Here is a 25,667-nt window from a genome sequence, read left to right on the forward strand (position 1 = left end):
CAAGAAAATGCCTTAATGTAGGTACATTTAGTTTTGTAAATCTTTAAATGTAGTACATTTAGTTTTGTAAATTTTCGTTTGGATTTATTGCAGATTTCTAATACTGATCCTGCTTTGATTAGGAATGATCACTGCTGAGTTTTTTCCCATAGCTTTAAGTTCTATTTATTACTGTATTCTTTTTGAAGTGGGTTACTTAAATGATTGTATTTTTTAGTATAGGGTTGACATAATTTGGGCTTCTTACCCACGTCCATAGATTTTTATTTTATATATATATATCACACATTTAATAAGTTTAATTATAATATTGGATGCAGCCAATTAACTTCTTCAGCAGAGAAAGGCCTTTAAGTGCATTCACAAATCATGTGGTTTATAGAAATTAAAACACAAAAATTATATATATATATATATATATATATATATATATATATATATATATATATATATAAGATTATACTGTTATTCACCTCAGTTGCACTGAGCATTTGAACTGTAACTCCTGAGACTGACAGTGTCTTAATTATAAAAATTCCTATAACATTTTTCTGATAAACAATCCCAGAATAGCCAAAGTTCCAAACCGACTATTACCAAAAATGTATGTGTAGTAGTTGAATTTGAAAGCTAGGACCAACATGGACCTTATATATCTGAGAGTAAAATCATATTTGCATCACTAATGGACAAAGAAGTCCTCCATACCTTTATGCTTAAACTGAGTAAGCATTTTATAAAATAATTGCCTGTATGATCTGGTTTTGTGACAGATATGAAACTAAAAAAAAAGCTGCATGCAATAAGGCCATTATCTAGAAAGGAGGAAAGGATATTCAGAAATGAGCAAGATTTCCACTGTAAACATATTTTACCAATGAAATCAACTCTAGACTTCCTTTACAATTACATATAGAAGGGGCTGGAGCTATTTCCCTTGAGAAGATCTTGTATTATTAGAGACCATAAAAGTGTATCCCTGTATTGTGGAAACTGATTGCCTCTCAGCAATTAGGGATAAGACCAAGGTAGCTAGTATTGATTAACTGGTTGTTTTTGCATTTATGTTACAGCTGTTTGGCATAGACAACAAGAAAATGCCTTAATGTAGGTAAAGAGTGAGGAATGTTACTATGTTCACGCTGTGGGCATTTAACAGCTGAACAGCAATAGACAAGTTCTGTTCTTAAGGCTGATTCTGATTACAAAGAAGACATTCAGTAGGATTTCCTTGCAAACCAAAGATGCTGCCATAATTGTTGATAGAAGGAAAAAGGCACACAGGAATGAGTTTACTAAAATGGTGCTACAGAGTCAGTATTGGTTACATGGACTTTTTTTCCTTTCCACGTTCCATTTGTCCTCTGCTCTGAAATCCTTTTGTCATGCTTGGAAATTTGGCAAAATTTCAGATACTCTCTTTCTTAGCTTTTCTAGTCTTTCTTCTTTTTTTCTTTCCTCTTTCATCTGAGCTGGGAACTGTTGCCAGGCTCTGAATGCAAGTAGTATCATTCTCCTGCATCACACAATGTATAAAAGGGGGAAAATGCAGTAGAATTGTAAGCAGGCACGCATATGTTTATCAAAATAATATTTAATAATTTATTAAAATAAATTATTCTCATACTTGTCTCATATTTAATAAACAGCTTTAAAATATGCTATTATATTGAGGCAGAGGTGATTATGAAACAATGTACTATTTCCTCCTTATTTTTCAGGAACATGTCAGTTTATTGGCTAGGGAATTTCCCTAGAGAAAAGAGATGCTAAATGTCACTAATCTCTAGAAAAATGTAAGATACTGTCAGAAACCACAGTATCTCAATATTTATAATCATTATAAAAGATACTGAAAGTTTTTCCCTATCCATGTAGAAAACTAGTTGCCAAGATTTTATGTCTGGAATGGTATCTCAAACATAACAGCTGTTTCATCTTCATGAAAGTGAAGTGAATATTTGTCAAGGGCCTATGTAATCCAGCATTCTGTATTATACCTCATAGATAGGGACAGGAGGGCAGTAACTAAATTTACTCTAGAAAAACAGGTACTTAAATTGTTAAATATTATCAGAACACTTTTCTTTTTACATTGCACATCATTCCTAATAGCTTTTAATTATTAGGTTGCCTTTCACTTTTTCTTTCCAAAACATATTATTGCCACATTTTTCTATCCCTGTGAGGTAAATTAAACAGAAAATGAGCTTTGTGACTAGGTGAGGATATGAACCTGGATTCTTCCCAACTCAGCCTATCACTAATCAATCATACTGCCTTTCAAAAGACCTTTACGCAGAGATGCTTCTCTTACATTTAGAACTTTTATTTGTGGTTTTTTAAAAGTAAGTGATACACTCAAATAGACTGAGACATTTAGTTTTCTCTGTGGTTTGCTCTGATAATTCTTTAATCCCCTTTTTAGTTTTAAAATTTAAAAGAAAAGGATTTGGAATTCTATCTCTATTTTGAAATACCACTTTTTCCTCTGAATAGTAAGATTCTGATTTTATTCAGTCTAAAATAAGGCAGTGTTCTGTTTAGAATTGAGCAAAACCTATATATTAGTAAAAGCATCTACCATTAGACACATGCTTAGCCAAATATTAAACACAGTGCCCAAATGGGAATGGGCCTTCTAAACAATGCAAGACAAATTTTGATAAGTAAACCTCAGCATTTTGCAAGAAAAAACATTTTGAATATCAAGATTTTTTATTTGGATAAACTCTAGTTACCTGTAAATGAGTGACAGTATCTGTCTGGCTTTTTCTTGAATTAGGAACTATCAGTCAAACCTGAGATATCCAGATAATTCAAAGCTAGGGGTTAATTCAGAAATTTAAAAAACACCCCAGAAAGCAGTGATGGCATACTACATTTATTCTGTTACAAAAAAAGTCCATGGCTGTTCCCATGAAGTGTTATATACAACTCTACAGGAACTTTATTTAGTTTTTAAGTCTTATATAAAGGCTGTTGCTTAGAATTTGTTTCTATGATGATAATTGAATATAGATTTTCCAGATGAAGTGTTGATACATATAATGGACTGAAATTAAGTTTACTAAATCTTATTTTTTCCCCACCATGGTATTGGGTCCATTATTTTCTCTGTCAAATTTATTCAATGGCTGGTGATTCTCAGCATCTGTGCCAAATAACAAGAGGATAGACCACAGGTCGGCAACCTGCGGCTCCGGAGCCGCATGCGGCTCTTTGAACCTTCCCCTGCGGCTCCCAGCCTCCTCTGCCTTTGCAGAGAGAGACAGAGACAGAGAGGCAATTGCGCTTCTCTCTCTCTCTCTCTCTGTGTGTGTGTGTGTGTTTGTGTGTGTGTGTGTGTGTGTGTGTGTGTGTGTAAAAGAGAGTGCACTCACAGTGTTTTCCGAGGAGCTGAAAAGCTTACTGGGCGGAGCTCCTCCCTTTGCTGCGTCTCTGCAGGAAGCAGGAAGGCAGGAGAGAGCTAGCTAGCCCAGCTAGGCTGATTCAGGAATTCTGGGAGTTGAAGTCCATGAGTCATAAAAGAGATGAGGTTGCCTACCCCTGATCTTGTTGGACAACAGCTTGAAGCTTGTCAGGTGAGCAGCAGATAGGAGAGGGGGGGGGAGAGAGAGAGAGAAAGAGAGAGAGAGAAAGAAAGAGAGCGGGGGAAGAGGAGTGGCAGACCAAGGGCAGATAGAGAGAGAGGGAGAGAGAGAGAGAGAGACCCTTTTGACATCTAAAATGAAGATAACACTGCATATATCCTTTTTTTACCTCTGTGTGTGTGTGTGTGTGTGTGTGTATACATACATACATACATATACATATATATATATACACACACACATACATACATACACAAACACACACACACAAACACACACACACCTATAATAAAGGTAAAAAAAGGATATATGCAGTGTTATCTTCATTTTAGATATCAAAATGGTTTTGCGGCTCCCAGTGTTTTGTGTTTGGTGGGAAACGGGTCCAAGTGGCTCTTTAAGTGTTTTGGGTTGCCTACCCCTGGGATAGACATATACTAGAACCAAACTTCTACATTGTGTTATGCAGAAGTTAAAATGTAAAAAAAATTATAAATTCAGTATAAAGGATACCTTTGAATAATATTGTATTGTTAGGAGTATTAGCTTTCTGTAGAGCAAAGTATGGGCTGAACAGTAACCAATAACAGCCAGCAGCCTAAGCACATTACTAGAAGAAGGGAAGAACCAGATTTTCTAACTGGTATGGCTCTTTCTATTTAGTGGTATAGTTATATGGTTTCTGGCTGGTTTGTACACAAAGTTCAGTTTAACATATAAGTTACATCTAAATTATATATCCTAGAAGCATGATTTGCATCTTGTTTCCCAGGACAAAGAATCATTAAAAAATATATGCATGCATGCACACAATGTTCAGATAATTCCAAAGGAAACTAAAGAACAAGGAACATATTGCATAATTCTTGCAATAAATACAATCTAAATGAAAATGCCTTTAATATATTCAATTTTACCTGTTAAAGTATTGATCAGCAGTCTTTTGTTTTGCCCACAATATACTTTTCTCCTCATTCACCAAATCAAACCAAGACCCAAATAACTTCTTCTTTAAGGCAGTTTCATGGACTTTGCTTGCACTCTCTTCCAGAGTAAGTATGTAATCCTTATACTGAAAGAAGTCCAATGAAAGGAAAAAGGCGTCACTCAATTACTGTATGTTTACATTTTACACAACAATATACCAAAAGAAGTAGTTGGAAGAAACAAAATATTCTACTGCATATGTCACAGGAAAAAACCCTAACAATGTACACATGTGAATGTACAATTTAGCATGTGATGCAATTCTTAAAAATTTCTAAGACAATACTTCTCTTAAGAAGGGGGGGAGCCTGTTCTCCTTTCCTGAAAAAAATGGATAGTTCAATAAAGAATATTATTAGAACTTGTTTTATATTCATTTATATGTGGTTTGCTGATTATAAATCATAATGGGATATATGAGTGTGCATTTGCCAGTACAAGTGGTCCTCATTTAGTGACTTCTCATTCAGAGACTGTTTAAACTTACAATGGTACTAAACAACTGCTAGTTACAACGGGTCCTTGGCGTTACAGCTGCAACAAGAGTCCTCATAGTCACATGATCATGATCTGGGCTCCTGGTGCCAGCTTGCATTTATGACATCAGAGCATCCTGCAGTCATATCACAATTTGCAAACTTCCCTGCCAACTTCCCAGAAACAAAGTCAAGGTGAAGCCAGCTGGAAGTTAGAAAGTTGACTGGTCCTTGCTTAGCAACCTATGCTTAACAACCTCACTTAATGATGGCAATAGGGTCTGCCGAAATTGCTATTACTAAGTAGCATGGTCATATGACATTGTGTTTTACTTATGTGTTGCTTAGCGGTGGCAATTCCAACCCCAATTGCTGTTATTAACTGAAGACTTACTGGTATCAACAAGTAATTAACATCTAGAATGAAAATTGCTAAAAGAATATCATAGTATTGGTGTAAATTTTCAGCTTGATTCAGTATTTGTTACTGACCAACCATAGTGACTGCCGAAAATCCATTTTCACAGAGATGGAAAATACAGTAAAACCCTCAGTGTCTTTCCACTTGAAAGTTCACTTTCTAGTATTAGATTTGTCTTTGACCTCAAGTTATTCAGGGAATACTAGCATTTCAAGGAACACAATGTAAGAAATATTGCTTTATGCTCCCTCCCTTTCACTACTCCAAGCTACTGGCCTCCAGTCTAGATTAGATTAGAATCCTCCCTCTTGCTCACCTTTATCCAACTCCTGAAAGACCTTCTAAGCAACTGAGAGCAATAGAGATCCTCAGCTTGACCTATTTTTCTTGATTGAATTTCTTGCATATGATGAAGCCAGGCAAGAAGACACTTCTGCTGCAACCTAGTACAATGATGCCTCTGCGCCATCTAAATTCACAGATCAAGAAAAGACGTAGTTACTGGTATAAATGGATGCAAGAAGAGTCCTGTAACTAAGATTGTGTCATTGGAACATCACTGACTTGGCCCTTTTATTATGTCCAATGACTAAGTACACAGATTCCCAGAACAAGCACATTCTTTTTTCTCCATTTCAATGTTATAGTCTGACAGGACAATTGCATCTTTACTTACTTTAGCTGGAAATATACTTTGAACTGAGGGGATTCATATGTATACTTGATTTGTGGGTAGTTCATATATTTAAAAAGCCACTTAAAATATATTAAGTAAAATATTTATTTAAATACTAAATTAAATGTTAGTAAATGAGCTCCACAGCACCAATTTTGGAAATAATCACCCTGGCTATACAAGCCATTTTTGCAAATGCTGTCACAATCTGACATTTGCCTTTTGGAGCAAAACATTTGGGGACGCTAGCCGTAATATTCATTCTGGATTGTATTATATCCCCCCCTTTCTTTTAAACTTGTCTTCAGATATTTGGTTGGAAGTACAGGATTTTTAAAGCTTTTCCATCAAGGCTGTATAAACTAGACTTAGAGAGTGGTTCCTTCTCGGTGTGTTGGTCCATGCTGTATCAACACAACACAGAAACCTGATTTGATGAAAAAACCTTTTCACTCAGCAACACTACACACACTGGAAAATAGTAGAGGATTCATCTTCAGCACATAAAACTATTTTTTTCCCTAAAATTTCTTAAATATGTTTAAATCAGTTTACTCTAAGCAGGTGGCCAAAGTAATAATCAATGGAGAACTGACTGAGAGTTTCCAAATGCAAAAAGGCACAAGGCAAGGCTGCCCACTATCACCATTGTTATTTATATTATCTCTCGAGGTATTAACTAGAGCAATCCGGCAAGATGAACAGATCCAAGGTCTAGAAATCAAGAAAGAGACATTTAAAATACAAGCCTTTGCAGATGATTTAGTTTTTATTATTGAAGAACCACTACAATCAGGGATTAGGCTGATGGAAACATTGAATAGATACGGGGAAATAGCAGGTTTAAAAATAAATAAAGAAAAAACTAAAATGCTTGTCAAAAATATGACTAAAATACAGAAAAGTGAATTGGTTGATAGAATTGGTGTTCAAATTACAAATAAAATTAGACATTTAGGGATACAACTGACTGCCAAATGCGCTACGCTTAAAAGGGATAACTATGATAAGTTAATAGAACAGATTCAAAAAGACTTTGATATTTGGACTAACCTACAGCTCTCTCTTACGGGCAGAATCGCGGTGATTAAAATGAATGTGTTGCCAAAAATTTTATTTTTGTTCCAATGTATACCTATAAAATTAGACAAGAAATTTTTTCAAAATTTGAACAAAATGATGTGTAAATTCATCTGGCAAGGAAAAAGAGCAAGGATTAAATTAAAATTACTACAGGACTCAAAGGAAAGGGGGGGATTTGGTCTTCCAGACTTGGAGAAATATTACCAGGCCGCAGCATTAGTATGGGTAAGAGATTGGATATTACTAAAAAATAGGAGACTATTGTGTCTGGAGGGCCATGACCTACAAATAGGATGGCATGCCATATTATGGGATCATAAATATAAAGTACATAAATATTTTCGAAGTCACTATATTAGGCAAGCTCTTATTGATGTATGGACAAAAATTTGGCAACCAAATTATACCCAAGTACCTAGTTGGATCTCACCGTTAGAAATATATGTACACCCAAAATTTACTCAATTAGACAAGATCATAACATATAAAAATATTTTAGATGAAAGAGGGGAATTGAAATCCAGGAAAACCATCCACGATGAAGGGATAGAATTAGAATGGTGGGCATACCTGCAACTGCAGGCAAGATATCGGAAAGACAAAAAAGAGTTAGGTATTAAATTAGAACCAATAGAATTGGATAAAATAATTTTGGGGTCGGAGGATAAAATGATTAAAAAACTATACTATTATTTGCTAGATCAGGCAACGTACGAGGAACAAGTAAAAGTGACTATGTTGAATTGGAGTAAGGATTTTGGTCTTAATTTTGATCTGCATATATGGCAAGAACTATGGGCAAGAAACAAGAAGCTTACTTTGGCCACCTCTTACAAAGAGAACCTTTACAAAATGTTTTATAGATGGCATCTCCCACCCACAAGATTGTCTAAAATGTATACCAATGTCTCCCCTAAATGTTGGAAATGCAATTTGAAAAGTGGAACTTACTATCATATGTGGTGGGAATGCACGCGAGCTCGTGATTTTTGGAACAGGATTAAAATTTGGTTGGAAGAAATATTAGAGCAAGCGGTAGAACCAAAACCAGAACTCTTTCTATTAGGTTTAACTACGCAAAAACATGACAAAGGCGTATTTTATTTAATGCTACACATTTTAACGGCCTCCAGGCTGGTTTTTGCTCAAAATTGGAGGAACAAGGAAACCCCAACGGAAGAAGAGATCCTGCATAAAATTTTAATATGTGCTGAGATGGACAGGCTTACAATGATTATGAAAGACAAAACGGAACACGAATACTTCGAAATCTGGGGCAAATTTTACCGCTGGTATGAATTAAGAACTGCTCGGACTTCAAACTAATGGTAGAACTAAAAGATATACATAACTGTACATATAATTGTATATATAATTGTATTGTATAAAAGATGAGGTTTATATAGAGGTTAAGAACAAAAAATTATAAAATTATAAAATTTTTGTACTATGATAGGAACTGATAGAAAAATTCACTCTGGAATGTCATGTTTGTCCATTGTTGTTTTAATTGTATTAATGAATTAAAAAAAAAAAAAAACTATTTTTTTCCCTAGATGCCCATTTTTACTTTAGTTCTTACCACCATATTTTCTTCAGATTGCTCTATAAGACTTTTCCAGGCTTTTAACCCCTGCTTGAGCAGAATCTTAATGTAATGGTCTTCAGCTTTGGATAAAAGTTGCTGTTCTCTCTCTAGCCTTTTCTGTTTTTCCAGTTCTTTCTGTAATTAATAAATCAGAAAAGCAGTTTAGAGAATTTGGCCAGTTCATTAAAAATATTACTATTTCTTGGGCAAACAGGTATAACCCATGTGTTCAGTTGTTGATTTCTTTCTGAACTGCATGAAATGGAGATATTGTTATGGCCATCTACATGGCTCCAAATGTCATTGCCAAAAGCATCTCCTTCATGCCAGTCTGCACCCTTTTGAATAGACCATCTTTTTTTATTATTAGGGACTATAGACATAGAATGACCACTGCAGTTTCATGAATATCATGTTTAGGAAGTTGCAAAACCTCAAGCATTATCATTTGAGCCTTAGATTTTCCAGGCCTTATTTCTGCCTCTGTTGTTGCTTTCTCTATCTATCTACTATTTACTCTTGTCAGCTCTAAGGCTTAAAAACAACAACAACCAGCAATAGCAGCAGTTTTCACTTGCTTTGCCCTTTCCTCCTAGACAGAATAAGATTGAAAGAGCAAGGGCATCAAATGACAGTGGCAAGGAAGTTATTCATTCATACCTCAGGAGGTTCATTTGAGGGCTTACTGTCTAAATATTCCTCCCAATCTGCCACCAACTGTTTGAACACAATCTCAAATCAAACCATTCAGAAGCTTTATATCATTTAAGCAATAATGCTAGGCTAATGTACTTCTAGAACACAGGACTGGAGCTAATACGTTATGTTACAGCCATTAATATAGCCTTGATAAACAGATGTTTTAAATATATTTTTTCTTGAGTAGCTTTGACATTGCTGGAATTAGACTTCTGCCATTACAAAATCATATTGAAAAGCCAGTTTTATCTGTAATAGATCTGTGAGATAGCTGGTAGCACAATCTTCCACTCACTATTTGCTGCAATCTCTTCTCTTCTCGCCTCTTCTCTAATTTAGCTTCTTTTTCTGCTGCTTCTTGTCTTTCACGTTCTTCTTCTTTGGCTTGCATCTCAGCCTTAGATGGGATAGGACAAGACAAGCTAAATCATATTTAAATCCCTGTCCTAAAGAAATGCAAAAGTTCCAAAGCAGATGCCTACCTAAATAATGATATATTAACCATTGTACATGTTTTACACACAAAGAGGGTAAAAAATATTTTATTCAGAATCCTTTTCAGTAATGGTAAAGAATAGCTTTACCAGCAGTAATTAGTCAGGAAACCTATACATTTCAAAGCAGGTTTTCCCTTGTAAAATGTAAATATCAAAAACAAATAACCATTATAACTTGTTAGTTAGAGATGTAGTCTAGTTAGATAAAAAGTTTAATTTTTTAAGTCTAAACTAGTGGGTTGCAAAATTGTTTGCTGTTCTGTTGAGGAAAAATAGGGGTATCTTAAATGCATCTGATACACTTTCTGTTGTATCCATCTTCTCAGACAGTTTGGTTTCTATGCTGGGAAGAAGAAAAAGATGAGGTGCCTTTCTCCCTAACATGCTCCCTTGCTTGCATGCAGTTTCTCTTCATCTATAAAACCTATCAACTGCTCTTCAGTATAAAATGTTATTTTCATGTTATTAAGGCAAGACAACTTCAGGGGACAGGATATTAATTTATTAAAGCTCTGGCTTGTGTATATAGTTTATAAAGTGAGACTGAAATTTTTATAGGTGCCTCAACTTGGATGCAATTTTATTTTAGTTTTAAATGGTTTGCAATTTGCTTTATGCCTGTTTCCTTGGATAGATGGGGGGGGGTTGTCATAGAAATTTGATTAAAAAATAAAAGACTAATAAATAAAATTTCATGTTTGCATTTTAAAAATTACACTGGTCCTTTTGATATTTATTGTCTATCTACTCGATGTTTAAGTCAAAAGTTAGTTTTACGTGCCAGCTTTTTGTCTTCTCGCTTTTGTTTTGCTTCTTCCAATTGCCTCCTCCGTTCTGCTCGCTGAATTGCTCTCTCTTCCATAGCTAAAACATTCAGGAAAAGGTGCAGGATAAATTAATTCTGAGGCTTGAAAAATGCAGTTTTGCTTTAAATTTTGTTTCTGATCAATCCATATCGAACTAAATATGGTCAGATTGTTCAACTAACTCAATATTCTCTCTCTCTCTCTCTCTCTCTCTCTCTCTCTCTCTCTCTCTCTCTCTCTCTCTCTCCCTCCCTCCCTCCCTCTCATTTTGTTGAACCATTTATTTCCCAGCAATATTATCTCATGTTGCTGGCAAACTATCTAAGGGAGAACCTGCACAATGTTAAGTGGTTGGTATAATACTTCTTTTGAATTTGTAAAGTGCTAATATATTTGCTGGGACTACAGCCAGTGGCTAATGGCTTCCGACACTCTCTCCAAAAGAATAAAATCTATTAGCATTCATTTCTCCCAATAAATGTTCAGGTTTTTTTCAGTCTGTACCCTTATCTTTTTTCAATTTGCAATCTTAGTTTCAGTAGAAGTTATGCTGGTTACAGAGATTCAGGAGATGATAATTAGGAAAGATTTCATCAAGAGAATAATTTAAATCAATTTCACCACTTTAAGGATCACTTGGAAGAAAAAATAGTTTGAATATGTAATTTATGTTTTATAAAAAATAGTAAATAATTTTGAATGGAAAAGGGAACACCACAGAATATTAATCTTAATATAATTAAGAATTTCTACTTTAGGAATTCAGCATTAGATGTTGCAGTCTTCCACTTAGTTTCACTGTAATTTTTACTCTTAGTTACAACTTCTAATTATATTTCTATTATTCTAACATTCTAGCTAGTAATTCAAACCGAATCTTGCATTTCAAGGGAAAAAAATATTAGATGATTCTGAGATTGGCAGATAAATCTGAAATATTTTAAAGAGACTATATACTGTAGTTATAAGTGGGCAACCTCTAGAATGCAACTGGAATTTATGATCATCTAAAAGGCCAGCACCCACATTTGTTTTTGCTGTTTCTTGACTACCAACAGTACAGGTAGTCCTCGACTTATGACCACAATTGAGCCCTACATTTCTGTTGCTAAGTGAGACAGTTGTTAAGTGAGCTTTGACCCATGTTAAGACCTTTCTTGCCACAATTGTTCAGTGAATCACTGCAATTCTTAAGTTAGTAATATGGTTGTTAAGTGAATTTGGATTCCTCATTGACTTGCCTTATCAAAAGGTCGCAAAAGGTGATCACTGTTGTGATTCCTCATCAGCCAGTGGACCCGGCAGCTGAATCTGAGGAATCAGAGGAAGAGGGGCCTGGAGTGACATCAGAGTCAGAGGAAGGCTCTGATGAGCTCCAAGACTTACAATCTGACGAGGAGCCTGGCCCCTCCACTTGCGCTCAGGCTGAGACACAGCTGTGCTGGAAGGCTGAGTCGGATAGTGATGACTCACAGCTGGAAGACATACAGGATGCTCGTAAATGCTGGCAGGCAAAGAGAGTTGGACAGAGGAATGTAATGGGGCGGCTCCCTTTTATTATACGCCTTGGCTGCATAATAAAAGGGAAGATGTGGGAGGTGCTGGTTGCTGAAGGCAACTGTTTGTGTTAAGGAATCAAGTTTCAGTGAATTGTGTTTTGTTTGCCTTTGCCTTTGGACATTTTACTCAGGTCTGTAAATAATAAAAGGGGATTGTTTTTTTCCTGTGATTCCAGCCTGCTTGTTGGAAGAGGGGTTTCTCCTTGTGAGCTTAACAAGGACACACGCAGGCTGGGACAAAACAATCACACTGGGACACAACAACCATCATAAATATGAACCAGTTGCCAAGCATCTGAATTTTGATCATGTGACCATGGGGATGCTGCCACAGCATAATGTGAAAAACGGCTACAAGTCACTATTTTCAGTGGTGGTGTAAGTTCACCAGGTCACTAAGCCATTGTAAGTCAAGCACTACATGTATTTAACCAGTTAAAGAAGTTGGACAAGTCTATGTCATTTCTTTATAACTAATAAGAATACTTTTGCTCTAGTCTTATGTGGTATAGGCTATTAATAACTAATAATTTGATATAAACAATAAAGGGTACTTAGACTTACAACTTAAGACATTAAGAGAAACAAATTATTTATTACAATGCACATTATATATAATGCGATTCTGAACACACATCAATTTAATTAAAGAAAATATTTAAACACTTTTGTGTGTATATTTCAGGAAGAAATATATATATATTTACAATTGTGTCTTGCCGTAGTTGTTCTAATCTTTCTGAGACCGGCTGAAATACACTGGCATTATTTGTCAATGGTCATATAAAGTGTATGAATCATAATATACTGTCACAATGCTAGTGACCTCACCCTGTCCAGTTAAAATATTATTCAACATGGTGTCCAGGAAAAAAAAAAGAAAACTTTAATTGTTTAATTCAAAGAAAACCACACAATTTAGGGTTTGAAATAATTCACACATAGGAGTTGAAAAAGTTTGCAAAGAAGGCCAATAAAAAAATTAGCCCTTCAGCTATATTTATTACACATTTCATGACTATTCCTGTGCTATAATATAGTATTTGTATTATTTGTAATATTTGTATTGTAACAATCATATATTTTACTAAAGCTTTTTATAGCCATCCAGGAAAGAGTCCTTTAGGTACATACCTCTGAGTAAGGGATGTGGTGTCACTAGTGCTTTCAAAATCCTTTTCTTTTGAGTGACTGGCTGCTGAACATCTGACCTAAATAAGCCAAAGCGTAGGAGAGAGGGGATACAATAGAACAGAACGAGACTTGGGATTAACATTCTAGGAAGCAAAGACTTCAAGTAGAAAAAATGTTCTGAAAATAATGTAGACTATAGGCAGAAGCATGAGATTCACAATTAAAATAAATAAACTGTCCCTTATAAAGCTTGGTTTCCTGAACCTATCCCAGATAGGATCTGGAAACTAAGCCTTATGAGGGGCATTAGACAATCTGTGACTCTTTAATGTGCTATGGAGAAGTCTGAGGAGAAGATGTGGCCTATACATTTCTTAAAGACTGTCACATCATACAAGAGAAGCTTTCTGTTTAAATTAAGGGAAGGATAAGGACCATCCAGTTGAAATTAAAAGAAAGGAGATTCAGACTACAGTATATATTAAGAAAAACTTTCTGACAATAAAAATTGTAAAAAGTGTAGTAGTTCTACCCATAACAACTGGACTTGCTCACACTAGAGGCTGAATAGGCATCTGTTCTGGATAATTCAGTAGTTCATTATTTTCAGAAGATGGTTGGACCAGATCACTTATTAGATCTCTATCTTCTGCTACATTCTATGAGGCTAGAAATCCAACTCAAAATAATTAGAATGACTACCTATTAAAGATATCATACCAGGACTTTGTCCTTTTATTTCACAATTCTACATACTCCATGACTATATATGGATTCACTGACTGTCCCCAGCCCCACTATACTTTGCAGCCTCATTTTTTTTGGGGGGGGGGAAGAACTTTATAGTATGTAAAATTTTTCGGGGGGGGGGAGGTTGCTAAATAAATTGTAACAATTTAAATAAATTATGTTACAAAAATTAAAAATGAAAGCATTTTAAGATTTCTGATTCTGTTACAAAAAACACTTGTAAACATCATGGTGTATGATTTTGTTCATCTAGTTATTCCTCCTCTCCTCTTTTTATTAATTATAAGAAAAAATGTCCTTTGCATGACAACAGACATCTTATTTCGTAGCCATGTATTTGAGCGATAAGAATAAAAATTACAAATATCCTTTTATTTACTGTAAGGCAGCAAGCCACATGTAAATGAATAAAAATATAGTTTTCCTCTGCTCATTTCTATTGTTTTCCTGTAATTATTTTGGACTGAAAGTTCCTTAGACTACTCACTATTGTTTTATTATTATTAAAGTGATGGAAATAAACTATTAATTAAACTTAGTCAGATAATAGTGAGTATTCAACCTTTATCATATTTGATACTGAGCTATTAATTATAATTACAAACATCATAGTGCTGCCTTGAAGTGTGCTTCAAGGCAGATGCACCAGATGCTCCTTAGCTGTTAGATAACAAAATCCCAGTGATATTATTGTACCTTTCAGGTGTAATATTCTTGTAATTTGATTGATTTTCTCTCAGCTGCTTTTCTTTCTTAATTTTTAGAGTGTTAATGTTAAGTACTGTGGTAGCAGTTGTAGTTTGCTCAACCTCCTCCCAAGCAGTGTGTAGCCTCTGAAGGCCCTGAAGTTTACGGATCAGCTCTTGCTGCTCTTGAAGCTGTTGTTGCTGTTCTTCTATCAGACGCTGCTGTTCCAGGGGGCCCAAAATAGCAGAAGATTTCTTTTGTTTTGATAGATCAAGATGTTGCAAGGAATGCTTTGTTTGATTCCCAAACCTGGCATGGTCCTGAAGATTGAAAGCAGCATGTTTTCTGGTAATTTGCCATGGCCATTTTGGTTGACTTGGTGAATGGAGATTGCATTTTTTACTTGTCCCTGGAGAGTAGGAATTTTTTCTTTCAGATTTTGCAATTGTGGGATTATTTTGAACAAATGGTACTTCAGTCAGCTTGTTAACCTCTATTTGGTTTATCTCTGTATCATTTGCAGATTTATCCTGGGTAACCTCTGTCTCATGAATTTTATTGGTAGGTCTTGAGAAATCTGATGTTAGTTGCCCCAGTGATACTTCTTCCAAGAGCCTTGCCATTTTTCTTTTCATTTTTTCTTTTTTCGTCTCTAGGTCTCTCTTTTCCATCTCTAATCTGCTCCAGCATTGCCATTCAGCAAAGAAATGACGCAAAATGCATTTCCGGTTAAACTCTATAGCCAATTGGTTTTTCCTAAATTAAGATATTTTTAACAATAGTTTTAGAATCCATGGTAGAACTGTTTGACTTTTATTTACTTATAAAAGAGTTGAGCATGCATTACTAGACGTGGCCCTCTTGTATCCTATTTGCAGGTCCTAGAATCTCTGCAGTAGGCAAAACTGACTTGTTTACATAATAAGATTCTCTTGGAGTTTAAAAGATAAAATGGATGCCTTAAGTCTTGCATCCATTTGGTCTTCACCTCCACCCAAACAGACTAAAACTTTCACTCCTCCAAATATCTTGACATCAGCAATCATGGCTGTTGCAGTCCCTAGTAGGAAATTAAAATGAAATGCAGCCCTCAGACAAAAAATATAGTGTATTTTTTATGTACTATATTTTCTATTGTAATGACTTATTTTGGTATATTGTTTTGCTTGTTGTAGTTTCCACTATATTTTCAATAATATGGGTCAAGCATAATATAATTGCTGTTAGTAAGGGCCATATCAGCATAATTCTAAGGGAAACCATTAGACGTCTCACAAGCCTATTGAATTTTTTTTTATAACAAGTTTTTTACTCAACAATGATTGTGGCTATGATGCAGATCAAATGTACTTGAGACAGATAAAATGTACTTTGCTTTCCCTGCATTAGGTTAATGGATTCCTAATGTAATTTCTTGGAATTTAATGAAATAATAATACATTCATCCAGGAACGGTTACTCATCAAAACTATAGTGTCATGCTTATGATGGAAGAGTCAAGAAATAAATAAAGACTGGGTGGTGGTGATGGTGGTGGAAGAGAACACTTTGAAAAACTTTAATAATCGTAGTATTAATTCTACCAGTTGAATTGTCCTCATGAGTTTATATAAGCGGCACAGTATTTTGAAAACATCTTACACACCAATGGCACTAATTACATGTTAATGAATACTAATATTGCTGTCTTCTTCATAAAAAGTGAAATGCAATAGCCCAGGTGAAAGGTTTGAAAATATACCATCATAATTGCTTTTGAGCTGCATCTTATATTTTCTATTTTAAAAGCACTCCAATAAACAAACAAAAATCAAAATAATTAAACCAAACTTTCAACTTGACAGGAAGGAATTGTGTTAATATTGCTACCTATTTTGATCCCGAAGCTGATTTTCCATTTTTTGAGTCTCCTTCTCCAGTTTGTGAGACCATGAATAATCTCTCCAGGCTCGCAAAATCTTCAGCTGGCACTTCCAGTCTGCAAGGGCTCTTGCTTTTCCCATTTTAATTCTGAGATCCAGAATAAACTTGTACCAGGCAGAAAAATACTTCCGTAGGCACTACATTGGGAATCAAACAACCACGTTCCATTGTGTCATATTTACATTTCTGATAATGTAAAATGTTGGAGTATTGCACTAAATGCCTTCAACGTTCACTGACTACTGTACCACCTTTCATAAATTGTAATGATTTGTTACAGTACAAAGTAAGTCAGAATGAATAGAAAAGTATGAAAGAAATACACTAGTTATGTGGAGAGAATGAGAACTGATATATGTAAAACAAATATATGAAGGTTGAGCAGCAGACTTGAGAAAGCCAGGGAAGGATGAAGTTGATATCACAGAAAATAAATATATAAGATATATATATTGAAGTGGTATGGAAAACAAGATTTGAAATGTATTAAGAAGTATAGTAAACAGTATTGGTGCAATCTAGATTCTTTTCTCTTTTGTGTTTCTTTTGTTTATTACTACTTTCTTTTTCTGTGCTTTCCATAATATTGCTAATACTGAAAAAGTAGAAATAGGCATTTTTCAATTGTAGATTTAAAGAAGTAAAGAGCTCTCATCCTCCCCATCTAAACTCATATGTGTAAGTTCTCATTAAAAAAAATCTCTTTTTTAAAGAAAATATCAATTGCCTACTTCTTCAGTTAACTTTAACATGTTAACATTATTTCATATATATTGCCATCATAATTGATCACATAACTATAATTTTTAATGAGAACCTACATCTCATCTCAGCAAGTGATCCAGGATGCACTGATCTTAGCTGCTTAAGCATGTGTGGTATCCCTAGAATCAACCACAAATCCCTTCAAATTAAATATTTTTTAAATGTCTGAAATATTGTTCCCATACGAGAGCTCAACATCCTTGTATAAATTTTTGTAAAATTTTTCAGATTTTTATTTTGGAAAGCACCAAGTGCTTGAAGAGCTTATTCCCTTTTGACTTTTGACTTAAAACTTGCTCACTTATTTTAACAGATCACTCATATAGCTACATGTTTTATGAAAAGGCAAAATTGTTTAAACAAATATTAAACACATACACACTTATACAATGGCCCTTAAGATATGTATATAAAATATTAGCTAGTGTGAACTTATATTTAGTTGAATCAAAATAAGTTAAAGCAGGAGAGCTATAAGTCTTCAAATAGCAAATATGCTACAATCTTTTGCATTGCTATTGATTAGTAGCTTCTATGTGGCTAATAAATATAAATACACATTGTATACAGCAATTTTCATTTAGCAAGTGGAAAAATAATTTCTTGATTTTCTTGCTTTAAAGAAGGAAGAAAAAAGTTTATAAGAAAACTTGGGCTAACATAACATTGTGCTATATCCTCAGGTTTAAGCTTAGTCATCAAGCATTTTTCATAGCAAGTTGCAGATTTTGGCATCCATCTGCCCTCAAATCTATACATTTACCCTCAGTGCATTTTAACATAAATGACATCTTGAGTATCTTTATTTAGTGAGATTGTTAACAATTTTAGCTAAAGCTAAAACAATCCATCTCAAAGTGCTGAAGCCAAGATCATGAATGTCCTCACCTTCTGATCAGCAGCGTTGACCTTGCTTAGCAGTTCCAGCTGTTTGTCCTGTTCCCCCTTCTTTTGTCTTTCATTATCACAATTCAGACAGATAAGGTCAGCAAGAGGCAGGCCAACCTCTATCAGACTCTGAATTTTTTTTAAATTGTGTCTCTTTCTTTCCCTAAAATAAGACAGTTAGTGAGGGGTTAGAGAAAAAGAATAGAGAAAGAGGCATAAGTTGATCAATCCTTATTTGATGTACTTTTTATTTCAGCTGAGCAAGTTTTATAGCACTGCTATAATACATTTAGTTATTGCTATGTTCTCCATTTCACAAGCTAGTATTACGCAATATATGTTTATACGTAGCTGTTAGGGAGTAAACTAAGATACTAGCACTTAAGGAATTATATAGGGGCATAAAAGGAAAGCTGCCTCAGTAGGTTCCCATAATGCCTAAAGAAGTTTCTATAGAGATTTTCAATCATATTAATGTCATACACAGCTATAGAAACTGATAATTTGAAGGAACAATTGCAATCAAATAAGGATACACTAGAAAAATAATTTGATTTTTGATTTCATTTTTATAGTTCATATAACATGATACCTACTTAGTCGGTTGTTTTAAAAACTATACAGAGATGGTTTGGAAAAGAAGACTCACCAGTTTCTTCCATGTCTACAAATCTCAAATTTAATTATGCTTGGAACCTAATCAATCTCCATAGCATCTTTGGAGATGAGATTCTAAGTTGTCTTACATTTATATCCACCCTCACTCCTTAAAACTCCAAATGATTTTTAGACGATCTTTCATCTATTTAGTTACAATATATTTGCTCTATTATGGTTGTTCGAACTCCTAAATTTAAGATCCAGAATGAACTAATTTTTCACCAAAGCTTACATTTTCCGTGCTTCTTCCATGAGATATCTTTTCTCTCCCAACTCCTTCCGCAGTATTACCATCTGTTTTTTGATCTCTTCTTCTTCTTTTTTGGCTTTCAGATCTTTCCTCTTCATCTCCTCTTGCAATTGCTTTTGAGCCTCTGATACTGCTAACTTTTTCAAGGCTTTTTCTTGTTTTAGAAGTTCAAGCTCTTTCTGCTTTTTCAAGCGATTTTCTTTTACCTGGAAAACAAGAACCAAAAAAGTGTTAAAGCACAGACCAATCACTGAATTTAATTGCCAAATAACTTCTAATCACGAGATGATAGATTTATACAGGAGAAAGTTGACTCTTCCACCAGTAAAAAATTCTGATTAGAATATGCAGGTAGGCTTCTGGTAAGTCTATTGAGGCTGGAAGTATTCCAGTATGTTGGCTTCTGATACAGACCTTAATTTCTCCATTCTGGAGGTTCACTGCCTGATGAATTTGCTTAGCAGCCTGGGATTCAAGATACACTCCAATCTTTGAAAAAAAAAATTATCTTCTTCCTTTTCTGAAATAACCCTTGTCTAAAGAGCAGAGAGTTTCCCTGGCTCTCTCCCCTGAAATAAGGGTGAAATGTTTTCTTAAAGAATGGACTAAAACAGAAGTCATTTTTTGAACTCTGGATTCTTGGATACTTTTGAGAAATCCAAGCAGAGTCTGCTACTGCTGAAGTTTTCCTTTTCTCATTCAGCCTTGTTCTTTCTTTTGTGACTTATGATCAGACTCGCGGTATGACTGTATTATTTTATTGTTTTATGATTGTTTTAACTCTGTACGCCGCCCTGAGTCCTTTGGGATTGGGCGGCATATAAATAAAATTAAATACAAATAAATACAAAATGTGGTTACCCTTTCTTGTCCTGCTTCTTTTCTTGAGTGAAGAAGAAAAATGAAGTAAAAGACTAAAATTTGTTTGATTTATATTCTGCAGGTGCTCTTTAGAAGGCAGAGTCAAAGGTTGAAAGAGATAGAAAAAAATTCTTTCCTTCTCAAAGTGAAGAACAGCAAAAGTTTGCACTTTTGGAAGATTGTGGGCAATAAAGGTTGAACTCACAAAAATGTTATGAATTTTTGCTTCATGGTTTCCTGAACAAGCTATTATATCTGATTTGCACATGATACTAAGCAATAATAGGTTAGGGTAAGGCATTTTTTGGGGACTCTGTTTGGCTCCTAATTCTTGCATGTTCCCTGATAAAGAAGGGAAATGTTCCTAAGCTGCCCAAATCCAACCTTGGCACTAAATGGATGTGCTGGGTAAATGAAAGGAATCAGAACCAAGCAATGAAGTAAAAAGAGAGAGCAGCCTTCCACTAATTTTTGTGCAAAATGTCCAGCCAATCACATTAATAGCAATTTGTACTGACTATCTATGGCATGGCTCACATTTTAAATGCACCATTCCATTTTTCTTCTGGAGCAAAGTGCACTTTTTTTTCCTGTACAAAGTCTTAATGAACAGAGTCTTGATTTATCTAAGACTCCCTTGCTCCTCAGATAAAAGTGGAACTTTCCATAGCATGGAAATACCACTAGGAAGAAGACTAAGCATTATAGTTGGAAGCCAAAACCCAACAAACCACATTACAGGCCATTATACTTTCAATTTATTATTTTCATATTGCATTTCTTTCTTTCCTCTATGGGATTGATTTAAACAATATCAAGACTTAGCAAATTTATGAAGAAATATAAAGTGAGTTTTAGAAGGTTTTCCATAAACATTATATTATTACTTGTTTATGTCTTAGTTCCATGTTAATTCGTAAGTCTCTGGGTTCCTTTTTCTCTCTGATGCCTTTAGTTTTAAGGTCTTCCAGTATACCACTGTTCACAATTTCACTTTGCAATAGATGCTGTAAAAAATCTTGTACCGTGGTGCTTTCCACCTCTTGCTCCAAATAACCATAGAAATCTAGAAAACATAAATCGTATTGAGATTGAATGTAAAATGGCATGTTTAAACTTTCTGTCCTAAATCAGGAATTGCAACTTTCAATCTCCACATGTGCCATCCCCAATGTCCTATTTGTGTTTCCCAGAGCACTCCACAACACCAAAAATGAGCTACAAATGTTTGTTTCATGAAGGCATTTATATTTAGAAATGGTAAACCATGGTGGAAATCACAAGCCTCTGTGAGCTAAAATACACTTATTTCTATCCTTAAAATCTCTCCATACACAGTCCAATTACACTGAGTTTGGAACTCTGAAATTTAGTAGCAAAATATCACTTTCCAGTAGCATGATTTTCAGCTTAAGAATGGTAAAATAAGAGTGGAAAATACAGGTACTAAGCCAGGGGTGTCAAACTGCCGGCCCGCGGGCTGGATGAGTCATCCGGAAGCCACGCCCACCCCATTGCCAGCAATGGCAAAACCGTCCCGATACGTTGTGCGATGTCACGTGACATCGCGAGTTGGACATGTCTGTACTAAGTCTTTGAAAACATGAATGGCTATTTTTTTAATAGTTATTTTCCTTGATTGTTCTGTGGGTGGAAAGATCAAAGTAATATTTGTTACATCATTTTCTAAAAAATATTTTAATTTCTCTTTGTAAGATTGCCTACAAGGAACACAACAAATGAGAGAAGGGCTCTTCCATGACAGCCCTGTCTTTCTGGAAAAGGATAGTTTTTGGGCTTAGTTATGCCACAACAATGCAATTTTCTCAGAGTGAGTTTATTGACTATTTAGATTATTAGATACCGTAGTGTTTTACTTTCAATTTAATTGTTTTGTGTGAATTTTTCCAGTACTTGCTATTATAATAGTGTACCAGGAGAGTTTTTGCTATTATGAGAATACTTAAAATAAATTTAAAATCAGTCTCACCATCAAATTTTTTATATTTCTGAAAGCCAGCAACAGGCTCTTGTAAAGGAACAGAGTTAGGTGCTGAATTTTGAACATCGTTGTCTTCATCACTTGCCAGTTCCAATTTCAATTTTGAATTCATCCAATCATTAAGCAACTCTTGAGCTGCAATAATGAAAGCAGTAAAAATATTACTAGATTCAAAATTATCAATAAGCAAAAGTTTAAAATATGAAAAGGAATCTTACACCCCAAACCTAAACTCTGCTTAGAGGCAAATCAAACTGGCTTCTGCACTATTAGTCTCAAGGAGATTTATCCAAGATTTTTATTCTGATTTGTTAAAAATTCTTGTTATTATTTATAGCTTATCTTTTATCTGGAAGCTCACAAGCCTAGGAGGAATTGGGAAGGTATAAATCTCATTAGTTAAAATGATACATAGATATTTAACAACATCTATACAATAAATTTAAAGCTATCAATTACATATAATCACCACTTTGAATAACTGAGACATGCTTCTTCAAATTTCTGTATAAAGTTAAACAGATATTGCCTTCCACCATCATACATACACCAGGTATTTTCATAATCTCTTGGCACAAGAGATTATGTAATCCCACAAAATTACAAAATTGTAAAAGGGAGATGGGAGAAGAGATCCCCGCTTTTCTAGGGATGGGTAATCTATTGCTCAATGTTCTACAATATAGTAAAAAAAAAATCCCAATTATTCTGGATTAGCTGGAGTCCACAGCAAAATGTTTACGAAATACCTTCTACATATGCTTCATCGTGATCTAGCAGCTGATCTGTTGTTTCCAAATCCAGTACTGGACCATGAAATCCATGAGAATGGGATGTCTTTTTTAATGAAAAAGCTTCAGAAACAGCAAATTCGGAGGCTTGTTCCACCCGCTGAATTTTTTTTTTAAAAAATAGAAAAGTTATTAAGATCCACTTATTTTGTCTAGCACAAAAGAAGATACTTTGATTGGCGCTAAGCTGGGAAGCACATGGTATTTATTCTGCTGGCTTTATCTTTTTAATGTTGGTCTTTTTATGTATTGGAGGGTACCTCTTTTATTGATGCATTATTTTATATTAATAGTTAGACAGTTTTTTGAAACTGAGAAGCATATTAATATTTAATACTTAGAATATCATCCACTAAAATGACTAGAATTTAAATTATCTGTCCCACTGATTTCAGTGAATTTGCTTAAAACATAACTAAACCCACAACAATTGTAATTCTTAGAGGATGTTAGAATTGAGTCGTCTCAGCAATATACATGAGTTCTTTTGATACATATGAAGAGTCCTTTAGAAATGCCATATCAATGGATGAATTTCCATAAGGAAATTGCTAAGAAAAGACTATGTAAACCATATATTCTCATCTATCCTGGCCTGAGGAGCTTTTTTTCCACCCCTACTATGACCAGTGGAAGTCTAGCACTTAATAGTTGTACTTTGAACTGTACTAGAAATATGTATTAGTGAATAAATGTTGTTGTCTTCAAAATAAGGCACTTTTAATTCCATAAATCCAGGTTTTAAACACCCAATTGATTCTCAGTTGTCTAGAGCAGTCTAGAAGAACATGTTTAACTGCAATTACAAGGCTTAAGTAAAATCATAAATATATGACACACATATATATGGCATATATACATATGTATATATCCCATGTACATACAGTGTATGGGGTGTATATATACTGGAGCTCAAAATTTCCATTACTAAGAGGGGCATGAATTTGGACTGTCCTAGTCCAACTCTTAATCATTATGTCACACTGGTTCTATCAGTAAATTATAGATTTATACACATTTCTCAATATAATTATTTATATGTATTTATTATTTTCTTCTAATAATAATTGTAATAGACTTTAACATTTGGGCAATTAACAGTCCAGTATTATTCATAATTATTCAGAAAAGGAGTCTTATTGGATTAAAGGAATCTTACCAGGGAATTCAAGATTTCTTCCCATTGAATAAGAAATTATTTTTTTCAGATATTTAAGACTGAACATTATTTTTCCTTACCTTTATCCAGTGCTCTATATTGTCAGCATCAAACTGTGGCTGGGAATTAAAGAATAAAATATTTTAATTTTCAGTTAAAGATAAAGTGGAAGTAAAATTAAGAGATCTCTATGGATGCCTTTATATAAGATCTCCCATTTTGTAAAACTTTAATGAAATTAATTAGTATATTTTTATTTACTACCATATATTTATGTAATGCTATTCAATAGGCATAGTCTTTGATTTACATTAACTCATTTTACAGTAAATATTCTCAAAATAAATGAGACAAAATATTAGTTATTACTGCAAGCACATTTAAAGAAATGATGGAAATACACATACTTAGGTGTCTACAGAAAAATGTTTTCTTCTGTTCTTTCATTGATCAAAGGGCTCTAGTGGTTCTTCATAACTTCTATAAGAAGGTCCACTTAAATGGCAGTGCAAAGCTGGTTTTGACTTCAAAAAGTTACATAAGATGAGATTTAATTACTTTTTTAGACGGGAAACCATTGAGACATCTTAGAGCTGTGGGACAGACTGAGAAGTCAAAAAAGCAACCCAGATGCTGGCTACACATACAAGTGCTTCTGTATTGCTCCCAAGAAAAAAATGTGTCCACAATAACTGAGGTAGACTTGAAATAGACTTTTCTGTAATAAGGCACCCCGTGAATTTTATCACAGTGCAACAGTGCCCTTTGAATAAGAAAAAAGCTCAGGTTGCATAGCAAAAACCAGATGATAAAGAAAGCCCCTGGGGATTGGAAGTCTACTGCTGCCTAGCAACTGGTACATCTCACTTTATCTATCCTGATATTGGGTACTCTTTCCATGAATTGGTCGAATTCCCCATATCCTGTGGCAACGAGTTCCGTATGTGCTACGTGAGTACATGCGCTTCCTTGCTATTCAGTTACATTAAATAAAGGTACGCTTTAACATTATCCAAAAATGTGACCATCGGATAGCCGGCACAGACTGCTTGGAAAGAGACTTCAGCAATAAGCAGCGGATTGAGTCAACGTCACAGGCTTCTTTTTTACCTTTTGCCGCGATGCTGGCTGATTGAAACGTCGCCAACGATAAAGTTCAGGGCGGGATCGCACGATCGCCATTGAAAAAGCCAAAAAAAGACTCCTCGATTTCCTCTCCGACTCCTCGATTTTCTCTTCGCCTCTCACTGCGCTTGTTACCCGCGCAGTTCGGGTTGGGAGGCGAAGTCCTTTCCTTAAAGCCGAACCGACGACCGACGACCGACGACGAAGGCAAAGCGCGTAAGCCGTACGCTTCGGAGCAAAAGCGGTCAGTGGCGTCCTCAAGCTTTGTCATGGCAACATTTCCTCCA

At 34.8% G+C, this 25,667-nt stretch overlaps 1 protein-coding gene across 1 annotated transcript; it reads right to left on the bottom strand.

Moving 5' to 3' along the window:
- Positions 1–453: 453 nt before the first annotated feature.
- CCDC191 (coiled-coil domain containing 191) lies at positions 454–25,658 on the bottom strand. Its single transcript, XM_039327225.1, has 16 exons — positions 25,366–25,658; positions 24,336–24,374; positions 23,055–23,196; positions 22,294–22,440; positions 21,191–21,369; positions 19,425–19,648; positions 18,533–18,695; positions 16,826–17,016; positions 14,966–15,712; positions 13,520–13,596; positions 10,802–10,884; positions 9,819–9,920; positions 8,819–8,959; positions 5,794–5,946; positions 4,511–4,665; positions 454–1,516 (listed from the first exon to the last, which is right to left on the bottom strand). Exons 1-16 carry the CDS (start codon positions 25,435–25,437, stop codon positions 1,384–1,386), a joined length of 2,748 nt encoding a protein of 915 aa, XP_039183159.1. The 5' UTR covers positions 25,438–25,658; the 3' UTR covers positions 454–1,383.
- Between the last annotated feature and the right edge of the window lie 9 nt (positions 25,659–25,667).

The sequence above is a fragment of the Crotalus tigris genome, unplaced genomic scaffold (assembly GCF_016545835.1).
Source record: "Crotalus tigris isolate CLP2741 ecotype Arizona unplaced genomic scaffold, ASM1654583v1 scf7180000024359.8030256, whole genome shotgun sequence".
Taxonomy (NCBI): Eukaryota; Metazoa; Chordata; class Lepidosauria; order Squamata; family Viperidae; genus Crotalus; species Crotalus tigris.